Source organism: Pristis pectinata, chromosome 1 (assembly GCF_009764475.1).
Source record: "Pristis pectinata isolate sPriPec2 chromosome 1, sPriPec2.1.pri, whole genome shotgun sequence".
Classification (NCBI taxonomy): domain Eukaryota; kingdom Metazoa; phylum Chordata; class Chondrichthyes; order Rhinopristiformes; family Pristidae; genus Pristis; species Pristis pectinata.
In genome coordinates, this window is record NC_067405.1 from 6,209,545 (window position 1) to 6,229,808 (window position 20,264).

At 45.8% G+C, this 20,264-nt stretch overlaps 1 protein-coding gene across 1 annotated transcript in view; it reads left to right on the forward strand.

The window, feature by feature from the left end:
- Positions 1 to 712: 712 nt before the first annotated feature.
- LOC127575129 (indian hedgehog protein-like) overlaps positions 713 to 20,264 on the forward strand; it is an 88,154-nt gene continuing 68,602 nt past the window's right edge. Inside the window, exon 1 of the mRNA XM_052024809.1 lies at positions 713 to 1,065. Coding sequence (XP_051880769.1) covers positions 763 to 1,065 — 303 coding nt within the window. The 5' untranslated portion in view covers positions 713 to 762. The remainder of the gene's footprint in view (positions 1,066 to 20,264) is intronic.

Consider the following 20,264-nt stretch of genomic DNA (forward strand, 5'->3'; position numbering starts at 1 on the left):
TCTCTCTCTCTGCATTCCCAGTGTCCCCTTGGTCCTTTCTTTCCTACTGTTCCTTCAATATCCCTGACGCTCTCTATCTACCTTCCTGTCTCTTCATCGCTCTCTATTCCCAGCCTCTCTCTCTCCCCCTGCACCCTACCTCTCGCCCCGCTACCTGTCTCTCCATCCCATCTACTTCCCACCCTCTGCGTCCCTCTTGCTCTGCCCACTCTCCTCCACGCCGCCTTTCTCTATCTCCTCCCTCTAATCTCCTGCCTTTTCAACTCTATTTTGGATTATTTCTGACGCTCCCCCCCCTCTCCCCCTCTCTCCCCCTCTGTCTCCCTCTCTGTCCCCCTCTCTCTCACGGTCCTTGGCATCGTTTGTCAGTGGGATCACCACCACCCGCCCTCGCGGGACCTCCCATGCACCGTCCGGAGAGGGGTCGGTGGCGGCTGGTGCAGTGATCTGGAGCCCGGGCGCTGGGGTACGGGCGGTCGGTGCGCTCCCGGGGGACGCGGAGAGCCAGCGTGTGCGCTCTGGATGGGGATCTTGGTCGCAACCCAACGCCAAGGCTGATCGACACTCTTGGAGAGGGTTAGGGTGGGGGGGGTGTTGGGGAAGGGAGGGAGGGGGAGGTGGGGTGGGGGGTGTTGGTGACAGATACCCCCTGGTTGAGGGGGGAGGCTGGGGAGGGTGGGGGTGTCGAGGTGTGCCGGGCTCGTTGCTGGGAGAGGCTTCCAGTACTGCCCTGATCAGCCAGTTGTCTCTGGGACTCTTGCAATGGGACCCTGGACGTCGCTGCTACTGGTGTCCGCCTGGGCTCTGCTCCTCTGTCCCGGCGCGCTGGGCTGCGGACCGGGGAGAGGTTACGGCAGCAGGCGGAGACACAACCGAAAGCTGACGCCGCTCTCCTACAAGCAGTTCATCCCCAACGTGGCGGAGAAAACCCTGGGAGCTAGCGGCAAGTCGGAGAGCAAAATCAATAGGAACGCGTCCCGCTTCAAGGACCTGATCCCGAATTACAACCCCGACATCATCTTCAAAGACGAGGAGAAATCCGGCGCCGACAGACTCATGACACAGGTAAGGAGACCCATCTTAGGGGGGGGGGGACATCTGACAGCGGCCGCTCGGCCCAGCCCGCCGGTGCCAGCTCTTCCCTCCTCCTAACCCCCCCCCAAGCGCTCTCCAAAATCCCCTCAGCCTCTTTCTTCCAAATCCCTTCTTGCGAGTTACCCCCTTTCACTCCGCGAGTTGCAAATCGAAGCAACAACAACAGTTCGGAGGGGGGGGGGGGGAAGTTCTTCTCGTCTCCCCGTTGGATCTGCTGCCAGTCTCGTAAACATGCCTTAAAGTGTAAGATCAACAGAGTTTTGAGAGGGAGCCCTGGGCAGGTGCCCGGCGGTGTGTCAAATCCTTGGCCAAGACAGGTTGAATTTTCTTTTTTATCCCCAGCCTCTTTGTACAAGGTTTGCAACCTTACAGCGGAGAGAGAGGCAGCCCAGCCTTCCCCTTCTTGTAACCCGTCTCCACACTGTCCTCGTCCTGCTCGCTACCAAGTGTGGGAGCGAATTCCCCTCTCTCCGGGCAGGGAGCATGTTTTTTTTATTATTGCTGAACGCATTAGCCCACTAATCAATTCTCCTCGGGGACACAGTCTAAGGCGCCCCGTATTTACCCAGTCCCTTGCAAACACGAGCTGCCCTTTGCCCTGGCAATCCTCTCTGAACCACACGAACCCTTCCTGATCAGTTAGACAGAGAGAGAGAGAGAGAGAGAGAGAGAGAGAGAGAGAGAGAGGACTCTCCACCAACATTGGAGTTTCCACAGCTTTCAAGGGAAAAAGAAATGTCATTCATGTGTATATTAAAGTCAAACAATTTCTTTTAGACCAAAAAAATGATTCCAATTATTCAATATTTCCACTCCAGTGCAGTGTGTATTTTTTTAAAGAAAATATGTTATTTATATCACAGGATATTTGTTTAAGCGAGCATTAGGTTATTCCAAAACAAAAACGGCGCTGTCCTCTTATTTTCCCTGAAACGAAGCGGAAACGGCGGGTCTGTGCGCTGTTTTTAAGGGCAGGGTCTATTTCCAGTCACTGTGATAAACTGACAATAACCTTTGTAACACTGAACGTGAAGCTGTTGTCACAGAGAATCGGCGCGGAGTTCAGGGTTAGCTGTTTAAACTGGGAGCTCGTATAAAGGTGGCAGAGGCCGGAGCGAAAATCTCCCTGCCGCTTCAGCAGAGAGCGTTAGGAGAAAGATAGGGTTTACTACTTATTTTCCTTTTAAATATGATTAAAAATGAAGCTGAGGATCTATTATGTGTGTTGTTGCAACTGTGTGTGCTTTTGTGTGTATGTTCGCGCAAATCAGATTGTGTAGATAATCTATGTGTAGATATGTATCTATAGGTGTGTTTATGTCTGGATGTGTTTGTGTAGGCAAGGGTTAGTGCATTGGTGTGGATGTGAACATGCTTTTGTGGATGTGTTTAGTTAAGTGTGTTTATGTAAATTTGCCTGTTAGTGTTGTGTCTGATTGCAGGTGTGTGTGTGTGCATGTGTGCCTGAATGTGTGTCTGTGTACGTGTTTGTTTATTTGTGAGTGTGTGTGCGTGCATCTGAGAGACTGTGTCTGAATGTACATGTACGTATGTGCTTGAATGTGTGTCTATGTATATGTGTGTATCTATGTGAATGTGTGTCAGCATATATATATGTATGTATGTGTGTGTGGGGGTGTGTGTGAATGTGTAACTTTGTGTATATGTGCCTGTGTGTGTGTGTGTGCATCTATGTGGATGTGTTTGTATGTGTTCATGTGTATATTTGTATCTATGTGCATTGTGTCTGTGTGTGCGTATGTCCGTGTGTATGTGTGTGTGTGTTTGTGTGTGTGTATCTCCGTGTGTATGTCTGTTTGTGTGTGTGTGTGTGCACACTCCTGTGTATTTGTTTCTATATAAAGGTTTTGTGCATAGTCTGCCAGCATAAGATTGTCCTTCACAGAAAATCATTATTGGCTCAAATTTCATTCAAGAATATTGCTCAGTTAGTTCAAGATTTCAGTTACACTTTTGAATACCGGTTCTATTATATAATACATTCTACCATGTACTATAGCAGTCTTTGTTCTAAAACGCTGTATCCTACCAGCTCACCTAAAGGCCACTCACAGATTTTTAAAAAATTCATTCCTGGGATGTGAGAATTGCTGTCAAGCCGGTGTGATGAAGTTGCTCTGACAAGGTAGTTAGTTTGGGTACACTGGAATTTTAAGGGCATTTAAAGATGGACAATTAAGTGCTTGCCTACCGTCGATCCCCATGCCACATACATACAGTATGCCTTGTTTTTAGGAAGCAACAGTGATGAAGGAATGGTGATGTGCCTTTGTGTTGGGATAGTGTGTGACTTGGATGGAAAATCTGAGGTGTTGCTGATCCAAATATTTGCTGCCCTTTGCTCAACCTCAGGTTTGGAGGTGTTAGAAACCAGCACAGCAACAGATCATTTGTCCAGGATTTCTACGCTGAACATGATGCTGAATTAAATTAAATCTCTTCTCCCTGCCCATGATCCATACCCCTCCATTCATATGTCTGTCTAATGCGTCTTAAACGCCTCCATCGTATTCTCCTTCCACCACCACCCCTGGCAGCGCATTGCAGGCACCCACCACTCTCAGTGTAAAAAAAACCTGCCCAACACATCTCCTTTAAAGTTTCCCCCTCTCACCTTAAATGCGTGTCCTCTAGTATTTGACATTTCTACCCTGGGACACAGATTCTGACCCTACCTATTCCTCTCGCAGTAACGTTGTTGAAGATGTTTTGGAGAGTAACAGCAATGCATCATGCAGAGGGTACACACTGATGCATTGGTGATGAGACTGTATGTGAGAGTGTACGTGTATATCTTAAGGTTGCATCTTAAATCCCTTTCCAGAGGAGGAGGTTGTAAATAGGAATATGTGTACTAGTGTATGAAGCATTAATCTCATTAAGCATTAATCTCTGCCCCCACTAGTTAGGGAGAAATAATTTTTTCCCTCTACTCTGCTTCCAGATACATTGCCCACACCAGCAAGCCATGGTGACACACTGAAGGATTCAACATGACCACCATACCAATTTTTGCTGCCTGTTTACTTGAGTCATAGAGTAGTCACAACACAGAAACAGGCCCTTCAGTCCAACTCGTCCATGCTGACCAAGGTGCCCATCTAAGCTAGTCTCATTTGCCCGTGTTTGGCCTGTATCTCTGTAAACTTTTCCAATCTATTTACTTATCTACATACTTATTATCCCTATGTGCTAATTGGGTAGCAATCTTGCCTTCGACTTTGAAGGTTGTCAGTTCAATTCCTGCTCCAGCAACTTGACTGGGCTGATGGTCTACTGTAGTATTGAGGGAATACAACATCGTTGGAAGTGCTGTCTTTTAAATGTAATGTTATAGAGTCATTACAGCACAGAAACAGGCCCTTGACTGGCCAAGGGCTTGGGCCCTACAGCATGATGCCAACCTAAGCTTGTCCCATTGCCTGCATTTGGCCCATATCCCTCTAAACCTTTCCTATCCATGTACCTGTCCAAGTACCTTTTAAATGTTGTTAATGTACCTGCCTCAACCACTTCCTCTGGCAGCTCATTCCACATATGTACCATCCTTTGTGTAAAAAAAATTGCCTCTCAGGTTCCTCCCCTGTCACCTTAAACCTATGCCCTTTAGTTCTTGATCCCCCAGCCCTGGGAAAAAGACGGTGCATTGACCCTGTCTATGCCCCTCATGATTTTATACACCTCTATAAGATTACCCCTCATTCTCCAATGCTGCAGTGAAAAAGTCCCAATCTGCTTAACCTTTCTCCATAACTCAGTCCCTCAAGTCCAGGCAACATCCTCATAATCTCCTCTTTGCTCTTTAATTAATAAATAATAATAATTTAATTAATAAAGATTAATGGCATCTTTCCTATAGCAGGGTTTGACTGAGGCTCAGTCTGGCTTCTCAGATCCCTCAGTATTCAAAGAGTATGATCCGTTTATCCTTGTTTGGTATACTGGTCATTTTGTCATTGTTGTTTATCGGAGCTCGTGGTTGATGGGTTGGGATCCAAATTGCTACAACAGTCTGCACTTCATTGGCTGTGAAGTACTTCAGTAAACTGTGAAGGGTGCTATAAAAATGCAAATCTCACTTTCTTCATTGAAAGGAAGTGCCAACGGATTTATTTTTAAAGCTCAACAGCTCTGTTGAATTAACAAAGGATGGAATTTCCATGTAAATGATGATGTAGGAAAAGCAGCAGCCAGTTTCCTAACAGTTGTTCAGACACGGACAGTGTCACCTTCTGCGCAATGCCTCAAACCCCAGCGATTTAAGAAGGCATCCCGCCACCAACTACTCAACACCATAACGGATGGCCAATACCTACTGGCCTTGCATAGATTCTGGGATCAAATTTAAAGAAAGCAGCAGCCTGCATTTATATAAGAACTTTAACTTTGTAAACTATTCCAAAAGAATTCACTGGGGCAATCGTAGAATGAAATTTGACACCGGGTAAGTTCTGTGGGTTCTGACGTGTGGCTGATGAGGCCAGTGTGTGACCTCATAAACTCAGCCACAAGTAGGACAGGACATTCTTGACATGGAGGTGGTAAATTGGTTTATTATTGTCACATATACTGAGGTACAGTGAAAAACTTGTCTTGCATACTGTTCATACAGATCAATACATTACACAGTGCATTGAGGTAGTACAAGGTAAAACAATAACAGAATGCAGAATAAAGTGTTACAGTTACAGAGAAAGTGCAGTGTAAGTAGACAATAAGGTGCAAGGCCATAACGAGAAAGACTGTGAGGTCAAGAGTCCATCTTAATGTACTAGGGAATTGTTCAATAGTCTTATAGCAGCGGGATAGAAGCTGTCCTTGAGCCTGGTGGTACGTGCTTTCAGGCTTTTGTATCTTCTGCTGATGGGAGGGGGGAGAAGAGAGAATGTCCGGAGTAGTGGGGTCTTTGATTATGCTGGCTGCTTCACCAAGGCTGCGAGGGTATAGACAGAGTCCACGGAGGGAAGGCTGGTTTCCGTGATGTGCTGAGCTGTGTCCACAACTCTCTGCAGTTTCTTGTGGTTTCAGGCAGAGCAGTTGCTGTACCAAGCCGTGATGCATCTGGATAAGATGCTTTCCATGGTGCATCAATAAAAATTGGTGAAGGTCAAAGGCGATATGCCATTTTCTTTAGCCTCCTGAGGAAGTAGAGGCGCTGGTGAGCTTTCGGTGGTAGAGTCCCTCCCATATATACACTGCTAACCGTGACATGCTTGCTGTAGGTAGTCCAAGTCTCAGAGGTTTACAGGAAGGTAAGGATCACTGCTGCCCAGTGCACCATATGCTTCATGCCAAGGTTGAGGCCTTTAATCTTCGAACAACCTTTTCATCAGTTGGCCAAAGGCAGTGATGGGAACTGAAGGTGGTGTCTGCCATCACTGAGAAGTGACGTACTTTTTCCAGCGTGTTCTCCTAGATCGTTATTGTCAGAAGGTGGTGTGGTACAGTGGGGACAGGTTGGGAGAGGTTGTTTTGCAGAAGTACAAGGCACATCTTCTTGTGTTGGAAGAAGAGGTGGAGAAACGAACATCTTGGGAGGGAACTCCATAGTTCAGGATCTAAGTAGTCAAAGGTCAGGCTCTCTGTAGAGTGTATGTAAAACTTATAGTCAGGAACTGCTGTGTAAGTAAGTAGAAACATAGGACAAAGAATAATACAGGCCCTTTGGCCCATGATGTCTGTGCTGACTGTGATGCCTAATTAAACGAATCCCTTCTGCCTGCCCATTGTCTGTATCCCTCCATTCCCTGCACATACACAATCCTGTCTGAATTCTTCCTGAACACAGCCATCGTATCTGCTTCCACCACCACCCCTGGCAGCCACATTCTCTGTGTGAAAACTAACCTACAAACCTCCTTTAACTTTCCCCTGCTCACCTTAAAGCTATGATCTCTAATATATGACCATTTCTGGCCAGGGAAAAGACTCCAGCTATGCCCCTCTTAGTTTTATAAATTTCTATCAGATCTCCCCTCAGCCTCCAATGCTCCAGAAAAAAACAGTCCAATTTGTCCAGCCTCTCCTTCTAGCTAATACTACTCTAATACAGGCAGCATCCTGTGAACCTTTTCTGTACCCTCTCAAAAGCCTCCACATCCTTCCTGTAATGGGGTGACCAGAACTACACCAATACTGTCAAGTGCGGTCTAACTGAAGTTTTATACAGCTGCAATATGACTTCTTGACTCTCAATGCCCGACCAATGAAGGCAAGCGTGCCATGCACTTTCCATACCATCCCATCAACCTTGTGTTGCCACTTTAAGGAAGCTATGGAATTTGGACTCCAAGACAATGGTAGTAAGTGTGATGGATGTCAGAACAGCGTAAATCACTGGTTGTTTAAGAAATTGATTGTCACTCCAGAATATTTATTTATACTGACTTCTTACTCCCCTCAAACCCTACCTTCCTCACTGGAAACAAGAACTAAGAGGTTGGTGATTGTTTTTCATAGCCTTGTGTTGGGAACACCAAAATCCCCTTGTGTTTCTTCTTGTCATTGTGGATATAAGCAGGGTGTTGCAATTATCTGCTGTCGTCTCCTTCCAAAATTCCAATGCAGGACACAGTTTGTTGAAGTTCTTGAGGTGTTTTGTTATTTTTTAATTCATTCACAGGCTCACAAAGCCCGCATTTATTCTCCATCCTTAATTGCAGCCGAACTGAGGACTCAGCCCGGAGTCAGAGTCAGACTTAAGCCAGCACAGTGGCGCTCCTGGTAATGCTGCTGCCTCACAGCCCCGGTGACCAGGGTTCGATCCCAACCACCGGTGCTGTCTGTGTGTGAAGTTTGCACGTTCTCCCCATGACTGCGTGGGTTTCCCTCAGGTGCTCTGGTTTCCTCCCACATTCCAAAAATATGCTGGTAGGTTAATTGACCGCTGTAAGTTGTATAGGTGAGTTGAAAAAATGTACTGGTTAGAACATAATACATAGAATAGTACAGCACAGAACAGGCCCTTCGGCCCACAATTTTGTGCTGACATTGCTATTCCCTCTTACCTACAGAATGCCCATATCCCTCATTTTCCTCTCATTCATGTGCCCATCCAAGCCCCTCTTAAAAGCCCCCAATGAATTTGCCTCCACCACCCTATCAGGCAACACATTCCAGGCATCCACCACTCTCTGTGTAAAAAATGAACCCCTCACGTCTGTTCTGAACCTACCCCCTCTCATCTTAAATGCATGTTGATAGGAATGTTGGGAGAATAAAATGGGTCAGGGTAGGATTAGCACAAAATTGGTTGTTCCGTGGGCTGAAGGCCTGTTTCATGCAGTATCTCTCTATGACTTTATGATGTCTGGGTCACCAGTCACAGTAGCTCTCCTGTAGCAAGTGACTTACGATAAATTGGACACTTTGACCTCACAATCTACCTCGTTATGACCTTGCACTTTATTGCCTGCCTGCACTGCACTCTCTCTGTAACTGTAACACTTTATTCTGCATTCTGTTATTGCTTTTCCCTTAATGCACTGTTGTGACGAAATGATCTGTATGGATAAGAACATAAGAACATAAGAAATAGGAGCTGGAGGAGGCCATCCGGCCCGTTGAGCCTGCTCTGCCATTCAATAAGATCATGGCTGATCTGGCTGTGGACTCAGATCCACCTACCTGCCTTTTCCCCATAACCCTTAATTCCTCTCCTGTGCAAAAATCTATCTAACTGTGCCTTAAATATATTTAATGAGGTAGCCTCTACTGCTTCCCTGGGCAGAGAATTTCACAGATTCACTACTCTCTGGGAAAAGCAGTTTCTCCTCATCTCCATATTAAATCTATTCCCCCAAATCTTGAGGCCATGTCCCCTAGTCCCCACAGCTTTGGATGACATGCAAAACAAAGTTTTTCACTGTTCCTCGGTACATGTGACAATAAGATAAGATCTTTATTAGTTACATGTACATCGAAACACACAGTGAAATGCATTTTTGCGTAGAGTGTTCTGCGGGCAGCCCGCAAGTGTCGCTACGCTTCTGGTGCCAACATAACATGCCCACAACTTCCTAACCCGTACGGCCTTTGGAATGTGGGAGGAAACCGGAGCACCCGGAGGAAACCCACGCAGACACGGGGAGAACGAACCATTTTACCAATTTTATCAATCTAAAGGACTTTCCAGCATCCATAATGGCACGAGTTAGGAGTATGAATGAATACCCTTCACTTGCCAGGATAAGTACAGCTCAGTTATCTCTTAACCTGTTTGAGTGACACCCCACCCATCATCCTAAACACTCATGTTCACCACCACCAGCATACAGTGGCTGCAGTGTGTCTCTACAAAATGCATTAGAGTTACTTAACTGGGGCGACTCCAACAGCACGTCCCAAACCCACGACCTCTGCCTCCAGGGACAAAGGGCAGTGGGTACAGGGGGAACACACCACTTGCAGGTTCCCCTCCAAGTCACACACCACCTTGATTTGGAAATACATCAGAATTAGAATCAGAATCAAAATCAGAATCAGGTTTATTATCACTGACTTATATAACATGAAATTTATTGTTTTGTGGCAGCAGTACAGTGCAAGACATAAAAATTACTCCAAATTACAAAAATAAATAAATAGTGCAAAAAAAAAGGAATAACAAGGTCGTGTTCATGGGTTCGTGGACCGTTCAGAAAAAACTTTGTTTTGCATGCCATCCAAAAGCTGTGGGTCTAGGGGACCATTCAGAAATCTGATGGCGGAGGGGTAGAAACTGTCCTAAATCATTGAGTGTGGGTCTTCAGGCTCCTGTACCTCCTCCCTGATGGTAATAACGAGAAGAGGACGTGTCCCAGATGGCGCTGGATGCCGCCTTCTTGAGGCATTGCCTCTTGAAGATGTCCTCGATGGTGGGGAGAGTTGTGCCCGTGATGGAGCTGGCTGAGTCTACAACCCTCTGCAGCCTCTTGTGATCCTATGCATTGGAGCCATCCAGACCAGGCTGAATGCCCTTCTATAGAAACTGAGTCTTTGGTGACGTAGCCAAATCTCCTCAAACTCTTAACGAAGTAGAGCTGCTGGCATGCCTTCTTTGTGATTGCGTCAATATATTGGGCCCAGGATAGATCCTCAAGATGTTAACATAGGAACATAGAACAGTACAACACAGAACCAGGCCCTTCAGCCGACAATATTGTGCTGACATAGCTAATCCCTCCTACCTACTGAATGCCCATATCCTTCTATTTCCTCTCAGTCATGTGCCCATCCAAGTCCCTCTTCAAAGCCCCCAATGAATTTGCCTTCACCACCCTAGGCAACGCATTCCAGGCATCCACCACTCTCTCAGTAAAAAATGTACCCTTCACGTCTGTTCTGAACCTACCCCCTCCTCGCCTTAAATTTATGCACTCTGGTACTGGATCGCTCAATAACGAGGAAAGGATATTGTTTGTCACCCTATCTATGCCCCTCATAATTTTATACACTTCCAATAGATCCTCCCCTCAGCCTCCACCGCTCCAGAGAAAAAGAGCCCAAGTTTAGTCCAGCCTCTCCTGATAGCACATGCCCTCTAATCCAGACAGCACCCTAGTAAACTCCTCTATAACCCTCTCTTAAGCCTTGGCATTCTTCCTATAGTGACGTGACCAGAATTGCACGCAATACTCTAAATGTGGCCTAACCAGAGTTCTATAGAGATGTTGATGCCCAGGAACTTGAAGCTGCCCACCCTTGCCACCGCTGACCCTTCAGTTAGGACTGGTGTGGTATATCACTGGTTCTTTCATCATTCTGGATCTTAAATCCAGGAACTTCACCCCCCCCCCCCCCCCCCCCCCCAACGGCTTGTGGGAGCACCTTCCACAGAAGGACTGCAGCAATTCAAGAAGGCTACTCACCACTACGTTCTGAAGGGCTGTTAAGGATGGGTACAAATTCTGGCGTTGCCAATGATGCCCAGATCCAAAGAAATGAATAATTAAAGCACTTGTAGGCCAGACCATCTAGGTAAAGACAGTAGAACATTAGTGAACCAATCCCTTTTCTTCCCAACAATCCAACTGTTTCTTTGCCACTTCCGCTGAAAATGTATTTACTTAATGCCAGATTTTATTAAGTTCCCCAGCTACCTTTGCTGGATTTGAATCCATGTCCATGGATCAATAGTCCAGAATTCCAGCCACCAGGATAGTAATGTAACCACTTTGTTATTGTATCCTCAGAGTAGGTTATCAACTTAAAATCATCAAGAAGAGAGGACAATGGTTAGAAATGTTATTTTACACTGCTGCTTGTTAAGAATTGCTGTGCTGCAGGAAGTACTAGAGGAATAAACTATTGCAACTTTAAAGATAAACTGAATAAATATTGAAAGCAGTGAAAGTTGCAGGTTTATAGGAAAATAGCAGGCCAGCAGTTTGTTTTGAGTTGGAAGGCTGTGGTGATGTCAAGGCTGTGGAATTAGATATGGATGGTCCAGTGCAGAGAAAATTTGGGCTGGGCAGTAAGTGCTGACCTTCTGATAGAGTCATGGAGGGATTGAGTCATACAGCACGGAAACAGACCCAACTCATCCATGCCGACCATGGCGCCCATCTAAGCTCGTCCCATTTGGCCCATATCCCTCTAAGCCTTTCCTGTCCATGTTCCTGTCCAAGTGTCTTTTAAAGAGCCGCGAGGTAATGATGCAGCTCTATAAAACTCTGGTTAGACCACACTTAGAGTACTGTGTCCAGTTCTGGTCGCCTGATTGTAGGAAGGATGTGGAAGCGTTGGAAAGGGTGCAGAGGAGATTTACCAGGATGCTGCCTGGTTTGGAGAGTATGCATTATGAGGAGAGACTAAAGGAGCTAGGGCTTTACTCTTTGGAGAGAAGGAGGATGAGAGGAGACATGATAGAGGTGTACAAAATATTACGAGGAATAGATAGAGTGGACAGCCAGCGCCTCTTTCCCAGGGCACCATTGCTCAATACAAGAGGGCATGGCTTTAAAGTAATGGGTGGGAAGTTCAAGGGAGATATCAGAGGAAGGTTTTTTACCCAGAGAGTGGTTGGGGCATGGAATGCGCTGCCTGGGGTGGTGGTGGAGGCAGGTACATTGGTCAAATTCAAGAGATTACTGGATAAGCATATGGAGGAATTTAAAATAGAGGGATATGTGGGAGGAAGGGGTTAGATAGTCTTAGGTGAGGTTTAAAGGTCAGCACAGCATTATGGGCCGAAGGGCCTGTATTGTGCTGTACTGTTCTATGTTCTATTCTAAATGTTGTTATTGTACCTGCCTCAACCACTTCCTCTGGCTGCTCGTTCCATACACCCACCACCCTCTGCATGAAGAAGTTGCCCCTCAAGTCCCTTTTAAATCTTTCCCCTCTCAACTTAAACCTATGCCCTCTAGTTCTTGATGCCTTTCACCTCCAGGGAATGAATAGTTTAAAAGATTGTAATTGGAAAAGGTGAAGGGAGGATTAAATAGAGGTCAAAGGTTATGAGTAGTTTTGAAAGAATAGAGTGATGGAACATGGAAAGAGGCCCTTCAACCCATTGGGTCCATGCTGACCATCAGCCACTCATTTACATTAACCCTTCATCAATGCTATTCTCTCTACAACTCCTCCCAGATTCTACTGCTTATCTACACACTAGGGACAATTTGCAGTGGCCAGTTAATTGACTGACCCGCATGTCTTTGGGATGCGGGAGGCCTCATTCTAGTCGATTCAAGTCGAGTTTATTGTCATGTGCGCAAGTACGGTGAGGTACAGGTACAATGAAAAACTTGCTTGCGGCAGCATCACAGGCATGTAGGTACAGGCAACACACAGAACATAAATTATACCATACAGTGAAAAGAAAGTACAAAAGCAAAACCTTAGTGCCAAATCAGAGGCAAGTCCACAGAAGTGCAAGAGGTGGTATGTTGTGTTCCGTTGAGGTAGGGTTAGGGTTGTGCAGGTCGGTTCAAGAACCTGATGGTGGCTGTTCCTGAACCTGGTGGTGTGGGGCTTCAGGCCTCTGTACCTCCTGCCCAATGGTAGCAACAAGAAGAGAGCATGACCCGGATGGTGGGGATCCTTGATAATAGATGCCGCCTTCTTGAGGCAGCGCCTCCTGTAGATGCTGTCAGTGGTGGGAAGGGCTGTGCCCGTGATGGACCGGGCTGCATCCACTACTCTCTGCATTGGAATTTCCATACCAGGCCACGATGCAACCAGTCAGGATACTTTCAACAGTGTATCTGTAGAAGTTAGAGTATTTGGTGACAGTTCAGAGAATTTCCGTGCTGCAGCATTCCGTGATCGGTTGGGCCTTGAACTTCTGAAATGAAAAGGGAGCTATGCATGGATACACTCTTAGTTCATTGTCGTTGGTGTGCTGAGTGTCAGCAGGAAGAAAAGCTGTCTTGTTTTATGCAAGTCTTATAAAGTACCTTAAACCATGTTTGTATGCATGGTGTCTTTTTTCTGTTTAATGGGCATTGTTAGCAACAATGCCCACTCATTAGCAGGGAGAGTGTTAGCAATATTCAAACACTACTTCCCACTCAACCCCCCTCCGCATAGCCCCACCACCACCCACCCTTAATGTCTAAGGTCTGTTTTAGCAGACCCCTCCTTCCTTCCAAAACAGGTCCCATTAATCATTTGTAACAACACACAAAGGAGCTGGAGGAACTCAGCAGGTCAGGGAGCATCTGCGGAGGGAAATGGACAGTCGATGTTTCGGGGCGAGACCCTTCATCAAGAAAGAGGGGAGGTAGCCAGTATAAAAACGTAGGGGGAGAGTGGGGCACGAGCTGGCAGGTGATAGGTGGATCCAGGAGAGGGGGGTGATAGGCAGGTGAGGGAGGGGAGGAGAGCGGGAATGATGTAAGAAGCTGAGAGGTGATAGGTGAAAGTGACTGAAGAAGACGGAATCTGATAGGGGAGGACAGTGGACCATGGAGTAACTGGAAGGAGGTGGGGAAGGGAACCGGTGGGAACACCTCCTTCCCTTTATCCCTCACCTGAATCCACCCGTCACCCACTAGCTCTTGCTCCACCCCTTCCCTCCACCTTTTTATACTGGCTATCTTTCTTTCCAGTTCTGGTGAAGGATCTCGACCCAAAACGTCAACTGTCCATCTCCCTCCGTAGATGCTGCCTGACCCGCTGAGTTCCTCCAGCTGTTTTGTGCGTTGCTCCAGATTTCCAGCGTCTGCAGTCTCCCTTGTGCCTTCATTAATCATTTGATACAAATGAGAAGCCAATGATATTCTCTCAGAGATAGAGGGGGCACCTCAGTTTGGCCAGGCAGAAGTCAAAACCAAAGGTTTGGCTCGTGATAATCAATGTTTGTCGGGATTGTGCAGCCAACTGTGACACAATCAACAGAGCCATGGTGGACGGCCAGTAACACTGTGATTTCAAGTTCCACCATGGTAGCTGGGGGCATTTAAACTCAAGTAATTAATTTGCAGAGAAAACTGGAATTAAGTTTAACCTAGTCTCAGAGGGAGTATCCATGAACCCACTAGATTGTCATAAGAACTCAACTCATTCACTATTGTTCTTCAGGGAAAGCAACCCATCCTCTTAATCTACTCTGGTCTGAATGAAACTCCTTCTTCAGAAGCAATTGGTGGGATTTAGTCTGGATTGGATGGATTTAGTTATAAAGGGAAATTGGATAGTCTGGGCTTGTTTTTTCTTGGAGTGAGGGAGGCTGAGAGGTGATCTGATGATTAAGAGAGGCATAGATAGGATAGATGGTCAGAATCTTTATCCCATAATGTGGGGTGTCTAAAATAATAGGGCATGGGTTTAGAAGGGTTCAGAGGGGAAAGTTTCTCACACAGAGAGCAGTTGGTATCAGGAGCTCACTGCCAGAGGAGGTACAATCACAACATTCAAAAGATGGGAGAGGTCTGGAGGGTTATGGACTGGGTGCAGGTCAATGGGACTAGCAGAATAAAATTTTGGCACAGACTAGAAGGGCCGAATGTTCCATGGTTCTATGGTTCTAAGAGGCATCTTGGCACGGACTTGAATAGCCAAGGTATAGAAGGCTGTGGACCTAATGTGTGCGTGTGGGGTTAGTAGAGATGATGGAAAGTTTGGCATGGGCCTGTGGGCTAAAGGTGCTGAATGACCCTATGAGTCTACGACAACTGGGGATGGACAATAAATGCTGGCATATTCAGTGATGTGAATAGAGAAATGTTTTTTGGAAGTTTCACTCAACAATTCGCACCTCATCACATAAAGGAATATTAGGGCTAATGATCAAATGGTTGGTCAAAGGGAGCTCTTAAAAGAAGAGAGAGAGGTAGGGAGATGGAAAGCTTTAGGCTGGGGATTCCAGGGTCAAAAATGGGCATTGACGGTGGAGCGATTAAATTCAGTGAAGGCCAAGAAGCCAAAATTGGAGGAAGATATATTTCAGGAGACTGTGGGGCTGGAGGAGGTTACAGTGATAGGAGGGCTGAGGGACCACTGAGTAAATTGGTTTATTATTGTCACATGTATTGAGGTACAGTGAAAAACTTTGTTTTGCATGCCATCCATACAGATCATTTCATCACATCAGTGTATTGAGGTAGTACAAGGGAAAAGCAATAACATAATGCAGAATGAAGTGTTACAGTTACAGAGAAAGTGCAGTGCAGGCAGACAATAAGGTGCAAGGCCATGATGAGGTAGTTTTATTTTCTCTCTCTTACACAGGGGAACTGTCAGAATGTCCGGAAAATTTCAGTGAGTTGGAAGGCAAGAAAAAAACTACAGATGCTGGAAATCTGGAATAATAACAGAATTTAACAGTATAAGAAGTAGCATCAATGTCGTTGTCAATGTATGGAAAGAGTTGAGGGAGGTCTGATGAGGACTGAACAAAGTTCAGTGCAGGAAGCGTCACCAAAGCATTGTTGATGTGTTGGATCTCACTGAACCTGACCCATAGTCCCTGCACATCCAGCATCAGCGGAGTGGACGTAGAGGGCTGATCTCACAGCCTTCCACATCATTGAACTGGATGATGTAGGATCTAAACATCTTGTGAGCAGTTTTGGGCCCCATATCTAAGGAAGGATGTGCAAGCGTTAGAGAGGGTCCACAGGAGGTTTACAAGAATGATCCCGGGAATGAAAGGGTTAACGTATGAGTGTTTGAGGGCTCTGGGCCTGTACTCACTGGAGTTTAGAAGGATGAGGGGGGATCTCATTGAAACCTACCGAATATTGAAAGGCCCAGATAGAGTGGACGTGGAGAGGATGTTTCCAGTAGTGGGAGAGTCTAGGACCAGAGGGCACAGCCTCAGAATAGAAGGACGTCCCTTTAGAACAGAGATGAGGAGGAATTTCTTCAGCCAGAGGGTGGTGAATCTGTGGAATTTGTTGTCACAGACGGCTGTGGAGGCCAAGTCATTGGGTGTATTTAAAATGGAGGTTGATAGGTTCTTTGTTAGTAAGGACGTCAAAGCTTATGGGGAAAAGGCAGGAAAATGGGGTTGAGAGGGAAAAATACATCAGCCATGATCGAATAGCGGAGCAGACTTGATGGGCTGAATGGCCTAGTTCTGCTCCTATGTCTTATGGTCTTCTGGTCTAAACCCCCATTGATTTCTGTCCTACATCAGGTCTGGCCTAGTGTGACATCTGAGTGGTGAATTTCAGATAATGCCTGGGTAGCCCAGCAAGACCGGGCTCCATTTGTCACTCAGGAAGTCTCAGATTTGCTTCTACAGCAGTTCATGTGTGGCCGTTTAAGAATCACTGAAGTTTTTCGAGCAGAGGCTTCACTCCACTGTGTTAAATGAAGTTGGGCTATGAGCACAGCACCTTGAGCCCTTGACAGATAGTTGGCAGGCACAGTAGTGTAGCGGTTAGCGTAAAGCTATTACAGCGCCAGCGACCCGGGTTCAATTCCCGTTGCTGTCTGTAAGGAGTTTGTATGTTCTCCCCGTGTCTGCGTGGGTTTCCTCCTGGTGCTCCAGTTTCTTCCCACTTTCCAAAGATGTACGGGTTAGGAAGTTGTGGGCTTGCTATGTTGGCGCCGGAAGCGTGGCGACACTTGCGGGCTGCCCCCAGAACACTCTACGCAAAAGGTGCATCTCACTGTGTGTTTCAATGTACGTGACCAATAAAGATATCTTATCTTAAGAACATCACTGACTTCAAGTGTCTCCATTTTAACATTATCATGCTTGCTTTCAAATTTCTTCATAAGCATAGAGTCCCAGAGTACAGTAACAGGCCCTTCGGCCCACCATATCCATACTGACCTTCTTCCCATCTGTACTAATCTCATTTTCCAGCCTCCTATGTCGCAACCTTCAACACCTTACATTCTGAGATCTCCACCTTCCTCCAATGCTGGCCTCTCGATCACTCTCTCCCTGCCAAGTCTTAACTACTCCACCTTCAGCTGCCCTGGACCCACACTCTGGGACTCCTCCCTTGTTTGAGATCTGTCTCTCTGCTTTTCTATCTTTCTTTGAGCATTAAACATCCATCCTAATGGTATTGGTATTGGTTTATTATTGTCACTTGTACCAAGGTACTGTGAAAAACTTGCCTTGCATACCAATCGTACAGATCAATTCATTACACAGTGCATTGAGGTAGTACAGAGTGCATCGAGGTAGTACAGGGTAAAAACAATAACAGAATACAGAGCAAAGTGTCACAGCTACAGAGAAGTGCATTGCAGGTAGACAATAAGGTGCAAGATCAAACAAGGTAGATTGTGAGGTCAAGAGTCCATCTCATCGTATAAGGGAACCATTCACTAGACATCACCATGGGATAGAAGCTGTCCTTGAGCCTGGTGTTATGTGCCCTCAGGGTCCTGTATCTTCTGCCTGATGGGAGAGGGGAGAAGAGAGAATGACCCGGGTGGGTGGGGTCTTTGATTATGCTGGCTGCTTCACCAAGGCAGCGAGAGTCCATGGATGCCTTTTTCCCACTTGGTTTCAGCTTTTGATTGATTCTATGTTTTGCGACTGTTTCACTATATAAAGAAGATGCTAAGTGTATGCACATTTTCTTTTGCTCAGATATACTGACACGCTGGTGACTTGCAAATTAAAGTTCATCAGTGACATACATAGGAGATGGTGGTCACTTGTAATGCCAGCATATTTTGTCCATCCCTAATTGTCTCACAGACTGAAGAGGCAATTAAGAATGAACAACTTTGGTGGGTCTGGAGTCACATGTAAGGCCAGACCAGGTTTAGATGACAGCTTTCCTTACTTGAAGGAAATGAATGAACCAAATTGGTTTTTAATGACAAGCTGGTGGTTTCATGGTTGCCACAACTAAAACTCAGTTGAATTACTTGAATTTAAATTCCCCAGCTCCAGTGGTGGGATTTGAACTCATGTCTCCGGATCAATGTTCCCGAACTCTGGCTGATGGTCCAGTGACTTAACCACAGTCTGCCATGAATAGGTTGTGCTTCAGAATCTGAGCACTGGTCTGTGAAGTGTTTTAGGTAAAGGCTCGAGGACCGTAGAGAAAACTTGAAAGAGACAGAGAAACAGGAATAAAACAGGGAATTCTGGAAGCACTCAGCAGGTTACTTGCCAGCTCTTGCTCCAGCCCTTCCCCTCACCTCTTTATACTGGCTATCTCCCCTCTAACTTTCAGTCCAGATGAAGGGTCTCGACCGGAACTGTCAACTGTCCATTTCCCTCCACAGATGCTGCCTGACCTGCTGAGTTCCTCCAGCACTTTATATGTTGCTCCAGATTCCAGCATCTGCAGTCTCCTGTGTCTCTAACATTTCTGGTCCATGACTTTTCATTCCATTTCTGAAGAAAGGTCATCGACTTGAAATATCAACCCTGTTTCGCTCTCTATTGATACTACCTGCCGAGTGTTTCTTGCATTTTCTATTTGATTGCAATAATCCAGCATCTGCAATATTTTGCTATTGGATTCTGAATCGAAAATACTGCAAAGATGCCTTCAAGGCTGGGTATGGAAATTCCTTCCAGACTCCAGTGGATAAAGCATTGCACACTGCTGAGGCTGTGAGGACAAATGGAGAGGAGTCTCTGGTGCGAGGCTGGATTTCAACACACTGAGGGTTGGAATATGGGCTAGTGTTCAGAGCTTAACTGGAACTTAAGTCATGAATGAGAAAAGGAAGTTCACATTACAATCGATTCAGGTTAAGATCAAGCAAGAAGAAAGGTTGATAATGTGGGGGAAAAGAGAACAAGGTCACTTATAGGACATAAGACTTTTCTCCTGCCTTTTGTCCTTGAATCCAAAACTGTCAGTCAAACCTTCCTAGAGATGGGTTGTTTCTGGTCTATGGGCAGTGTTGGGCGGTGGAAGGTAATCTACTTTTCAAAGGTTTTATTTGAGATCTCAGGCAGAATAAGAAAGGTAAAAGAAAGGACGAGAGAGTGTCATGTGGATGTGTAGCTCTCAGTGAGAACTTATATATAGATTTGCAGATGTTTGGCAGAAGTTGCAAGTTAGTAATTTGATCAGACTTCCAGTGATATCATGAACCACAAAACACAACTTGTCTGGCTTTTAAACATTAGCAGAAACTTCAAGATTCAATTACTGGCCTAAACTTACTGCCAGATATTTATTATTGTTTTATAAATTGCAGTGTATGGATTATTTTTCTTCCAGGTTCCCATAACTATTAACTGATGAGGCAATTCCAAAGATGATGTGACATAGGTATAAAGCACTGCAGGATGCTAAATATCATTAGTTCATTTGTCACTGTGATGTATGTCAGCTGTACTGTTGTTGGTGGTGATTTTGCCTCTGTATTAGGAGACTGTGGCTTCAAGTCTTGCTCCAGACCTGTACAACACAGAAATAAGCCATTAGGCTCACTGTTTGCACTAGCCATTAACCACCCATTCACACTAATCCTAGACTAATCCCATTACTCTTCTTCCTGCATTTGCATCAAACTCCTCCCAATTGATAGCTACACATTAATGGCAATGTGCTACCTATTGAGTGTTTCTTGTGTTTTTTTTCTCCTATTTTATTGCAATAATGCAGCATCTGCAGTACTTTGCTAATCAAAAATACTGCAAAGGTCCCGTCAAGGTTGGGTTTGGGAATCCCTCACAAACTTACACACTCGATTTGGTTTGGCAACTGCTCTGCCCGGGACTGCAAGAAACTGCAGAGAGTTGTGGACACAGCTCAGCACATCACCGAATCCAGCCTCCCCTC